We start from the raw sequence: 12,066 nt of genomic DNA on the forward strand, positions 1-12,066 counted from the left end.
AAATTTTTTGGTTAAGTCCAAGCCCGAGGCAACCTCATACCTGTGGTGTGAGGGCCACTCACCTGGCAGCCAGCAAGGACCATAACGGGAGTCAGTAGCCGGAATCATTTCAGTAAGTGCCCCTGAGTCAACAAGGCAACAATTGCCCAGCATTTCCATAGACTGAGGGTTCCCACCAGCACCCCGAGCCATTTCCATTTCTCTGGAAGGAGGGGAACGGGAAAAAGGCCCTTTGACACCCCATGACCCCCAGTTACTGGAGGGAGGGGCTGGGTCCTTTCCTAGAGCTGTACCACCGCCACCCAAGACACACACTTAGGGCTATTTTCCCTGTAACTGTTTGCTACTTGTTTATGGGTGGGGAAGGGGGGCGGGAAAGAACCTCTTAAGGGAGAACCACGCATCAAAGCACCACAGCTCTTTTCGTCTCCAAAAGACTCTGCCGGCATCTTTAAACAAGAGACCTGACTCGACAGGGGCAGTCACTGTTCCATCAGTTCCTTTGTCCCTTCCGTCAGAGCCCCAGGGAGGCGTCTTGGCCAAGTTGCAGTCAGAGCCCCAGGGAGGGGTCTTGGCCAAGTTGCAGGGCTCGCCTGCCAGTGGGTCTGCATCTACTCCATGGCAGGTCCCAACAGTGTCCTGACCCTCTTTGGGGAGTGGGCTAAGGGGTCCTTTGGGGGAAGGCACTTTAGAACAGCAGTTAAGAGTGTGGGTTCTGGAGCCAGGCTGCTTGGGTTCAAATCCCAGCTCCGTCACTTAATAACTGCGTGATGTTGAACAAACTGCTTGCCTCTCTGTGCCTCTGTTCCCTCATCTGTACAACGGGGATAATAATAGTACCTACTGTGTAGAATCCTCGAAGGGCTAAACGTTACCATACGTGCACAGAGCTTAGCAGAGCACCTGTCTTGTCAAAGAGCTCAACAAAGGTGAGCTATTTTCATTACTATTAGATAAACACAGGAATAGCAAATTACTGTGGCTACCACTGCTAAGTAATCCGGACCCAACTAGAATTGTGGAAATAAAGATGAAATCCCCATATGCCATGGTATTGGGAGTAAGAATCAAATTAAACTTTGGGGGTAGGTAATTTGGCATTGTCTGTCAAAGTTTCAAATGTACATTCCAATTACAATGTAGGTAATTTGGCATTGTCTGTCAAAGTTTCAAATGTACATTCCTTGGATCAGCAAAATCACTTCTAAGAATTTATATACAGAAATGTTTGCAAAGGGCACGGGGATCTGTATGTAAGGATTTCATGGCAACAGTAAAAAATTTGGACTCAACCCAAATGCCCATCAGGAGGGGAGTGTTTGAATACGCTCATATATCTGTATAACCAAATACTCAACCAAATACGCGAATATATCTGTATAACCAATATATCTGTATAACTAAATACTCAGCCACCCTTAAAAAGAATGGAGTAGCTCTTTGTAAATATCCTGACGTGGAAAGATAGCCACAATATCTTTTAAGTGGAAAATAAGTGATGTGCAAAGCAACTGGTATAATAACATCCTATTTATTGTAAAATGGTTTTATATATTTGTATATGTATGTTTAAATGTGTGTGTATATATATGTTTGTCTATGCACACACATGTCTGCAAGACTTCATGGCAGGTGTTCTAAGAAAAGGAATTTTCTTTTATGCACTTCTGTAACGTATATAAGAGCAAGGAATATGCACCAGTTTTATAACTGAATAATAACAATAAAATGCATTGTCGACAGGGAAAACAAACTAGGACCCTCCAGAAGGGCAGCCAGACCTTCCCTCTGTCTTAGGCGGTTTTCGCAAAATTCCCCCAGGGTGGCAGGCATCTGTTCTGTTCATACAAGGCCCTGGTCACCTGTTACACTCTAGACTGTGAGCCTCTGTTGATGGGAAAAGGAGCTTTGGCTCTGGTTTCCTGCCAGATGTTGAGTTTTCTGAAGATTATTCAAGCTAACGCCTAGGCATAAAAATGTCCCTGGCATTGAATGATCTAGAATATTCTTTCTCTAAAACAGGCTGTGCGGTTAATGGTCATTTGGCTCATTTGCTAACCTCAGGGCACGTGAAGGACACCCACGGGCTTGGTGGGATTTGCGATTGTGCTCTGCTGGTCGGCTGGACCTCCTAGTTTTCTGCCACTCCCTTAAGAAGCCTGGTGCCATGTTGGACATGGCACAGTGTAGGGTGGAGTCAAGAGGGCTACATTTGGATCCCAGATTTGCCCCTTCCCACCTCTGTGGCCTTGAGTATGGCACTGGCCCTGTTTAGATCTCAGTTTCTCATCTGTAAAATGGGTCTAACTTGCAAGCTTGTGTGACATTTGATGTGGGAAGGTACGTGAAGGGGTTGTAAGGGACTATTGTGTGGGTTTTAGAGGCTGGAGTGTTCAAATGCCTTCTTTCTTGGGCGTAACCTAGTGCCGTGTTTAGTGTCTGTCTCCTCCCTCAGAACATCAGCTCCATGAGACTAGGAAACTAGTCTGCTTCATCCACCCCTCTGCGCCCAAAGCCCATCACAGTGCCCACTGCTGAAGGCACTGATTAGATGTTTGCTGAATGAGTGAGTGAACGAGTGACTTGAGGCTCATGCACTGCCCAGAGCTGCAGGTTTGTTTTTTTTTTTTCCTTTAAACTGTCTTCTGGCCCTCAGACTGCATTCATCCATTCCGATATCCTTAATGGGTATTTATTAAGCATCTACTACACACCAGGTACTGTACAAGGCACCACGTATGGAGCAAGGCACAAACCAGAAATGCCCTGTAAAAGTTTGCCGTTGCTGCTGTAGCAAATCACCACGAGCTTAGAGGCTTAAAGCAGCAGAAATTTATTATCTTGTGGTTATGGAGATCAGAAGTCCAAAATCAGTTTCACTGGGCTCAAAATCAAGGAGTTTGCAGAGCTGGTTTCTTTTGGAGGTTCTAGGAAGGAATCCATTTCCTTGCCTTTTCCCAGCTTCTAGAGGCTGCCTGCATTCCTTTGCTCATGGCCTCGCATCACTCCAGCCTCTGCCTCTGTTATCACATCCCCTGTGATTCTCTCTGACTTGGATCCTCCTGCCTCCCTCTCGTAAGGACCCTTGTGATTATGTTTAGGGTTCACCCAGAGCATCCAGGATAATCGCCTCATCTCAAGATCCTTAACTTCATCACATCTGCCAAGTCCCTTTTGTCATGTAAGGTAACATATTCACGGGTTCCAGTGGCTGGGATATGGCCATCTTAGGGATGGGGGTGGGGGAGAGGCCATCACTCTGCCTGTCACAGCCTCTGTTCTCATGGAGGTTATAGCTTAGTGGGAGAGACAGGTGTTAGCCGAGCAAACATACACATGAAAATAGGATTATAAGTTGCGATAAGTGCTGTGAAGGGAAAGAACAGTGCTATGAGCAAATTCAAGAAGAGAACAAGTTTAAGTTGAAAGGTCAGAGGCAGCTGAGTTCGGAAGACTGGTCAGAGAGGGCTGGTGGGGAGTTTCCAGGCAAAGAGAGGGGAACACATGCAAAGCCCCTGCCACGGGAAAGAGCTGGAAAAAAATGTCCCAATGGCTGGAGTGCCATAAACAAGGCACCAAGCAAGACTCAGAGCTGCAGGGCTGAGGCCTGGCAGGGCCTTGTAGGGCTTGGCAGGAATTTAGATTTTATTTAAGACACAATGAGAGGCAGTTGCAAGGTTTAGGCAGGGGATATTTTGATCTTTCTTCTTTCCTTCTAGAGCCTTCCTTTCAGATGACCACTCAGGCTGCTCTCTGGGGAGCCCATAGGGAGGGAATGGGGGCTTCAGAGTGGAAGAGCCTTCAAAGTGGCCTGCTTGTCTCTCTGACCTCTGGTCATCTGCAGCCTCCCAGTTCCTGGGTCCTTTTTGATGCCAGAGAGCCAGGAGTCACTCGGGTTCATCTGCTGCCCCTCGGACCTGCTTCTCGCTGGTGTCCGTTATCAGCAAGAAGAACAGGCAGGACTCACGGCGCCCTTTCCCTCCTCCTCTGGCCAAGACTCTCTCCCTTTTGGCCATCAGGAACGAGCTGTTATCAGGCACTTGAAGGGGTCCAGGCGGAGGCTGGCTCTGAGCGTGGAGGCATTTGCCACGTGTCCCATTGCCTGACACCTGTCGCATCTCAGAGTGGTGCCTTCTCTCCATCACCAGCCCCGCCTCCTTAAAAGAACACTTAACTGCCAGCTAACCTTTTCTGCAGACACTGAATCCTCAGTCCCAGTTGGGGAGGGAAGAGATCAACTAAGTCTCTTGACAATCCCAGGTAGTTTTTCTTCTTTTAATTTTAGCCCCTTGTTGACTAACAAAATGTCTTCCTGCAATGAAAAAACCTAAGACCATAAACCTAAACCATTTATCTAATGGAAGAAAGGTCCCTGACATCATGGAGGTTGGATTTCTTTTAAAGCTTTGTTCTGTAACCTTGAATGAGTTGCCTCCCAGCCTAGGCACTTCATTTTCCAGAATCAAAAATGCATCCATTTCAATTCCAACTAGCTGAGATATTTGGGAATTGCTGTGCTAAAAGAGAGTTGAGTAATTCAACAAATGTGAGCAGCTTACCCACTGGGTGCAAGGCACCAAACCAGGTGCTTGGGATCCTGAGATGCCAGGACTTGCTGTCCATCCCAGGGGGAATTTATAAATCAACTGCACCCTCAGGGGCAGCTAATGACTTAGCTCTTTGAAACTATCTGACTGTCTATGAATTATAAAGCATCCTTGTCTGTTAGTTAAGAGAGCTTAGAAAGAGATTGGCTTATGCATCGCAACTCATCCTGATTCTGCACGTTCTATGTACTCTTATCTCATGTCATGATGAGCTCAGCCCTATGAAGGAGAGATTTTTATTATCCCCATTTTACACATCTGGAAACTGAGACTTGGAGAGAGTTGCTGAAGCTTTTATAAGCAATCAAGGAAGAACAAGGATTCAGCCCTACAGGATCAGCTTCTAGACTCCAGGCTTGGAACCACTGTACTAATTTTTGGTGAGCCAGCTTGTCGCTGAATGAATAAAACTGTTTCCGGAAGTATATTCACCAACACAGACTCATATCTGATCCCATCCCTGCTCACTGCCTTTACTTGAGGATATAAAACTTTGTGTGACCTGTCCCCCACCTCTGACACCCCTTGTACCCCCTGGTCCAGGCCCCCCACCCCACTGGAATAGGGGTAACATTGGAAACCTTGGGGATGTCCAGAACAACTGGCCTCCAGCGAACAGACTGGAAGTAAAATGAATTGTAAGAGAACGAGCAGTGAATTTGAGGAAGTTTCTTTTATATGATTTTTCCCTAAATATGGAAATTAATTCATGCCTGTGGTAGGCAGAATAATGGTCCCGCAAAGAGGGCCACGCTCTAATCCTGGGTTCTGTGAACATGTTACTTTATACGGCAAAAAGACCTTTGCAGCTGTTACTAAATTAAGGATCTTGAGGTGGAAAGATTACCCTGGATTATCTGGGGGGACTCGAGATGCAATCATGAGGATCCTTATAAGAGCGAGATGAGAAGGTCAAAGACAGTAGAAGGCGATGTCAGGATGGAAGCAGAGATTGGGGTGACGGGGCTGTGAGCCAAGAAATGCAGGCGGGCTCTATAGCTGGAAAAGGCAAGGAGTGGATTCTCCTTTGGAGCCTCCAGAAAGAATCAGTCCTGCCAACACCTTCATTTAGCCCCTTACAACTGTTTTTAGACTTCTGACCTCCAGAACTCGAAGAGGATAAAGTTGTACTGTCTTAAGCCATCCAGTTTATGGTAAGTTATTACAGCAGCAATAAGAAAACTAATACAATGCTCAATGCAGCCAATTGGAAAAACACAAGAAACACATAAAGGACTTTTTCCAGTTTTATTGAGATACAGTTGACATATAACATTGTATAAGTTTAAGGATATAATGATGTGATATATGTATCTGTTGCAAAACAACATCCATCACCTCATATAGTTATCCATTGTTTTTCCTTGTGATGAGAACTTTTAAGATCTCCTCTCTTAGCGTCTTTCAAATAGACGATAGAGTATTGTTAATTACAGTCGCCATGCTGTACGTCACATCCCCAGGACTTATTTGTCTTATAACTAGGCATTTGTACCTTTTGACCACCTTCACCCAATTCTCCTATCCCCATTCCCCACTTCTGGCAATCACAGATCTGATCTCTGTTTCCATGAGTGTGTTTTTTTATAGATTCTGCATGTAAGTGAGATCATACTGTTTGTCTTTCTCTGTCTGACTTACTTCACTTAGCATAATACCCTCTAGGTCCATCCATGTTGTCACAAATGACAAAATTTCATTCTTTATTATGGCTGAATAGTTTTCAATTGTGTGTATGTATGTATGTGTGTGTGTGTGTGTGTGTACATATATATATGTATATATATATTCTTTATCCATTTGTCTGTTGATGGGCACTTAGGTTGTTTCCATGTCTTTGGGATAGTGATTTCTTTTCCTTCAGATATATACCCAGAAGTGGAATCCCTGGATCATATGGTAGTTCTAATTTTAATTTTTTTAGGAACCCCCATACTGTTTTCTATCGTGGCTCTACCAATTTACATTCCCACCAACAATGCACAAGGGTTTCCTTTCCTTTACATCTTTACCAACACTTGTTATTTCTTGTCTTTTTGATAATAGACATCCTAACAGTTGTGAGGTGATACCTTATTGTGGTCATAAAAGATTTTTTTGAAGCCACTGTCATTGCTCTGCCAGAAGGGAGAAGATTACTGTGTTAGATTATGGCCTTGGAGGCTTTTCTCTCTGTATATGTGTGTCCTTACGCATTTAACAAAGGTGGGATTGTGCTCAGGTTGGCTCTCTGAGTTGGGCTGCTCTGTTTTCAGGGAGTGTCAGTGGGAGGGTTGGCTTGGATGTTTCTGGCTTCTTTACACATGTTCTCAGTCCCTTGGAATTCGGGGTGTCTGCAGAAGTCTGGAAACCTCAGGGGCGGGCAGAGAACCACAGGTGGCCACAGGAGCCCCATTTGTTACCTGAAGGGCCCGCTCCGGGGCAGCGCTCACTGTGATGTTTTCTTTCTTTCGCAAGCGTCCCACTACTACAAATACAGGCAGCAGTTCATTTTCCCAGGTGAGTTTCATGTGAGCTCAGTTCCTCCCGAGCAAGCCCTCTGAGGCGTGGCAGCTGCTGGAGGGGATGGAGGCGAAGGTTGCCGGGGTGAATGAGCCCCAAGAGGATGGGGTGGAATCCCCAGACCACAGGCTGGCGACTGGCTATGGAGGTGGAGGAGGAAAGGGTGCGGGGTCCAAGGGCACAATGGCACCGACGAGGTCCCAGAGCACAGTAGGAAGACCTGAGCGGGTGGTCTGCAGTGCAAGGATGGGCAAGGGTGAGGAGGGGTCTAGAACCACGTGGCAGGGGAGGGATGGTCAAAGGGGCTTGAATCGGGCACTGGGAGACGTGAAACCAAGTGGCCTCATCATCCCAAAGGGGACTCAGGAGTGAGGAGGATCCAGTGGGTGCTTCAGGCCAGAGGCTTAGGGCCTCCGGGAGCCCCCAGGTGGCAGTGGGGAACTTTGTTCAGGATGTCATCTAGACCACTCATGCACCTAGGCAGGTAAATTCAAGTGGCCAGGGGAAGGGAGAGAGGGGATTGGGCAGCCCCAGGGACTCATGGTCTGGTGAGAAGTTCTCAGCTGCCAGCATCTCCCGGAAATCAGGCTTTTGGGGGTGGTTGTGGACCCCGAGTTTGGTTTCTTACTGTCTAATCTTTGACTCTCAGATGTGGTGCCGGTGCCAGAGACGCCGACCCGGGCGCCCCAGGTCATCCTGCATCCAGTGACCTCGAATCCAATGTAAGTGGAACAGAGACCTTTTCCCCTGCCCTGGCCCTTCAGTTTGCTCAGGGTCCATGTCTTCTTTCTTCCTTCTCCTGGAATTGATGGGGTGGGAGGCGGGGGAGAAGTATGAGGGGGCCATAGAGACAAGGGAATAACTCAAGCTAAAAGAGAGAGAGTGTGACAGCCCAGGCCAAGAGAGGGACAGTACCCATCCCCTTGAGTCACTTCTGCCTTGTGTCCCTGGCCCTGCCGATCAAGTGTGATTTCCAGGGGCCAGACCATTTCCTTCAGACCCCCAGACCCTCCTATGATCAGAAAGACCACTTCCCCTAGGCAATAGCTAGAGCTTAATGAAAGGGCAATTATTCTGCATCATTATCCCCCTTTTAAAAAGGATAATTTAGGTTTATACCAGGGATCAGCAACTTACAGCCTATGGGACAAGTCCAACTTTCAGCATATTCTTATAAATAAAGGTTTATTGGAACACAGCCATGCCCATTTGTTCACAATGTGCTGTCTATGGAGGCTTTCAGACTACAACAGCAGAGATGAGTAGTTGCAACAGAGACCGTATGGCCTGCAAAGTGTAAAATATCTACTACCTGGCCCTTTGCAGAACAAGTTTGCTGATCCCTGGTTTATAACATTATAAAAATAAAGTAAGCTAATTTGGCGAAATTTGGACTATTCTGTAAAAAAAAGAAAGGAAAAATAATCACTTATAATTGCACCACTCTTAGAAGTGTGCTCTATTCATATTTTACATACTTGTGATCCACACTATATGCAATTTCCATCGTGCTCTGTTTATCCCTTAATGCTATAACATCACATTCTTTCATATTATTCTGGGCTCTTCATACACATTGATTTTAATGAATGTAAAATATCACATCGATGCGGAATAATTTCCTTAACCATTTCCCTACCGCTGGATCTTACACCTTCCCATATCTCGCTGTTGTAAACAACTCTGCAACAAACATCTCTGTGTGTGGTGTCTTTAGCATCCTTAGGATACAGACCCTCTTTCCAGGTGGTCTATTGCTTGTGCATACAAAGTGAAATCATCTTCCTTAACTTCTTTGGTTGTGACCCAAGTCTGGGGCATGCTAGGGACCTAATTTTGATTTGACTTCTTTCCCAACTCACATTTTTGCCTACTTGGTTTTTCTTCTGGCTACCCTAGCTGCTCCATCCTTTCTGACCCATGTTATAGCCTTTGTTAAAGACCCAAATGGTACATTTCTGAAATCAAAGGAGCAGCAACTTGCCTAGGGATATTGTGCTGACATCTAGCTCCAGATCATTTCTCTGCTGCACATAAACCAATTCCACAATTTGTGCAAGATGAACTCCAGGTTATTAACTGAGAGTCAGGGAGTGCCAGTGGAAAACGGAGTCAATAAGTGCCTGCGATCTGCTTAAATGTGCGTGGAGTGATGGGAACTGACTCTTTGCAGAAGGGAAATCATTTAATAGCCCCGGCTGCTATAATCACGCCTTGATGCAAGCAGAGGCGAGCAGTCCATTTTGTTGGGCATGGGGAAGGACTCCAGCTGCATTGTTCCACCCAAATCTCCCCCAGTGTGTCAGGTTTCCAGCATGTCAGCTGTTATGACGTGGTTTCTGCGTTCCCAAGCTGTACTGTAAATTATTGGTTAACAAGATGGCAAACGCTACTTCTTTCTCCTTCTTTGAGTTCTTACAGTCTTCCAGACTCCCCCCTCACCACTCCTCCTCCAGCAAGTGGACTGACTCTGTCTGCAGGGTCAGCAGCTTTCTGGGTGAGGTCCAAGGGTCAAGATAGGGGAGGTCCCCCTCAAATGAGGAGATGGGTCGGGGGAATCTGCTAAGCTTCCACTGCGGAAGTAGGAAGGGGGTGTGGTGGCCATTGTGATCCCTTTCTCCTACCTGTTCCAGCTCACTCCGTAAACACATCCTCTGCTCTAAAAACCCACTCGCCCCAAAATCCTTTAACACATATGGTGCCCCACATCTCCATCACATACCGTGTGCTCCAATACGCCCACACATCCCCAGTACATCACCAGTTACACTGTCAAGAATGGCACGCCCCCTCCCCCAGCATCCCCAGTATGTACACCCAACTCACACCCACACAGAACAACCTCTGCACAGAGCACATTCCATAATACCCACACAGTCCTCGGTGGACACTTAGCCCTCACGCTGTGCCCCCAGCACCCATACCCAGCTTGTTCCCGTACTCAGAACACAACTGCAGCTCACAAGCTCATGAATGCATGAGTCACACACACACACACACACACACACGCCTGTGTCTTCCACTCCAATACAGTCTGGCTTCCTCCTCCTCCTTCTCACCCTGCACGTGTCTTCTGAACGTGATTGGCAAGGTGCAACTCAAAACACTGCTAACTTTCAAATATATCCAGTAATCCTCTCTCCTGGGAATGTCCATCACCCTCCATTTATTCAATACATACCTAACTTTCAACCCTTGTTACTTGTAGCCTATCTGCACAACAGTAGTAATATAAATATTCCTTAAAGTCAGGAAGCCATGTCAATTTCAACTCTGTATCCCTCTAAAGGTCTGGCACTGTTCCTGGCACATAATTCTAATCAAATGAATGAATGAATAAATGAGCAAAAAACCAAATGAACACTAGGATCCTTCCAAAAGATTCAGAACTGTAGAGATCTGATTCATTCTTTCCTAGCAAACACCTAGAGCTCTAAGGATCCTGCCATCCATGGCATTTAGGCCAGTTTATAAGGGAACTGCTAGATTAGTGGAAATCAACAAAGAAAAATGAGCCCTGAGCAGGCCAGAAAATCTATTTAAGACAATGTCCTTGTACACCACTCCTTGGTGGCAAGGTTATGGATTATTCTAGACACAAGCATTGGAGTGAAATTGGAGAAAAAGGCTTGGTGGTGAGGACTTCTCATTTTAAGACATTTCTTACATGGATCAAGTCAATGCATGGACCCATCTTTTCACCTGAGGGTCACGTTTATTTTTCTTTCTTTAAAGCTTGGAAGGAAATCCATTACTTCAAATTGAAGTGGAGCCAACCTCAGAGGTGAGAACCGGAGAGCAATGAAGCAACTTTTTCCGGGGGCTACCCACTTGGCAAAGCCGATTGATGTCTTTGATGACGCAGAGGGCTGGGGGCGGGCTGGGGGTGCAGTGGCCCTGTTTGATGGCTGTTCTGACTCCGGGACGACTAACGAGCGGATGGCCCCTCCCGGCACTGAGCCTAATGGGCCGTTATATGGTGTGCATCACGGAAAAGCTAGTTGTGCAGAAGTTGGCAAGTGATTTGCATTCTTAGTTGAAAATTCAGCTCAGGGCTGGGTGAGTACCAAGGGGGATGTGCCCCGCTGCTTTCTAAAGAACATGTGGTAAGAGGAGACGGGAGCCTCAGGGACACTGGCTTGGCGGGGTGTTGAGAATGTTCTGGGGCTTCTTCCCACCTGCCAGAGCTCCCGGAGGAATAAATGAAGTCTTCGGGGTGAGAACCAGAGCCCTGACTCCTCGGCTCTGCTGGTGTGTCCTGAACTGAAGGGAGTGGAGTCAGGGTTTCCAGAGAAAATCATGTCCTTTTCTGGAACCATTGCGGTAGTTGGAAAATGACCGTGAAAGAAGGTGTATTTCCTGAGTGTGCCATTGGGGACAGCTTGCTCAGGTTTTGGGGTCAGAGAGACCTGTACCCAGCCAAGGGGCCACCTTCTCCGGCTGTCTTGTCAGACTCCAAGCCCCTGAAAATCCCCCCGGCTCAGGCACCTGCTGCTCCCCCATTCCAGCCAAAGAACCCAAGGGGCAGGACCCTGCAGCCCCAGGCGCCCCCAGACACCAGGCTGGGAAGGTAGGTCCCTGGGCCTTGAGTGTCTAACTGTTGCAGTGGTCACGTCTAAGTGTGCCTGAGTCATGTGGGCGTGCAGGGTAAAAATGCAGAGTCCTGGCCCTGGCCTTATGACATTCTGGTTCAGAAAATCTGGGCGGGGCCTAGGAATCTGCATTTTCTAAGCCATCCCAGCAGATGTTTCATACAGGCAGTCAGGTCTGTGCAAAGAACTCAACAGATCTTCGCCTTATTGAAAACCTCACACCACCCCCAGGGGCAGATGTCATTAGCCCCACTTTATGATGAGGAAAAGAAGGCCCAGAGAAGTGAAGTGACTTGCCCAAGGTCACACAGCGGCCATATTCCAGCTCATTTGGTCTGAGTGTTAGGCTCATTCTGTCAACCTCT

General features: G+C 47.0%; 1 protein-coding gene across 1 annotated transcript in view; it reads left to right on the forward strand.

Moving 5' to 3' along the window:
• KSR2 (kinase suppressor of ras 2) overlaps positions 1-12,066 on the forward strand; it is a 391,791-nt gene that overhangs the window by 323,577 nt on the left and 56,148 nt on the right. The window contains exons 11-13 of the mRNA XM_068563176.1: positions 7,065-7,106; positions 7,759-7,831; positions 10,845-10,893. Coding sequence (XP_068419277.1) covers positions 7,065-7,106; positions 7,759-7,831; positions 10,845-10,893 — 164 coding nt within the window. The remainder of the gene's footprint in view (positions 1-7,064; positions 7,107-7,758; positions 7,832-10,844; positions 10,894-12,066) is intronic.

Source organism: Eschrichtius robustus, chromosome 14, assembly GCF_028021215.1.
Source record: "Eschrichtius robustus isolate mEscRob2 chromosome 14, mEscRob2.pri, whole genome shotgun sequence".
In the NCBI taxonomy this organism is placed as follows: Eukaryota; Metazoa; Chordata; class Mammalia; order Artiodactyla; family Eschrichtiidae; genus Eschrichtius; species Eschrichtius robustus.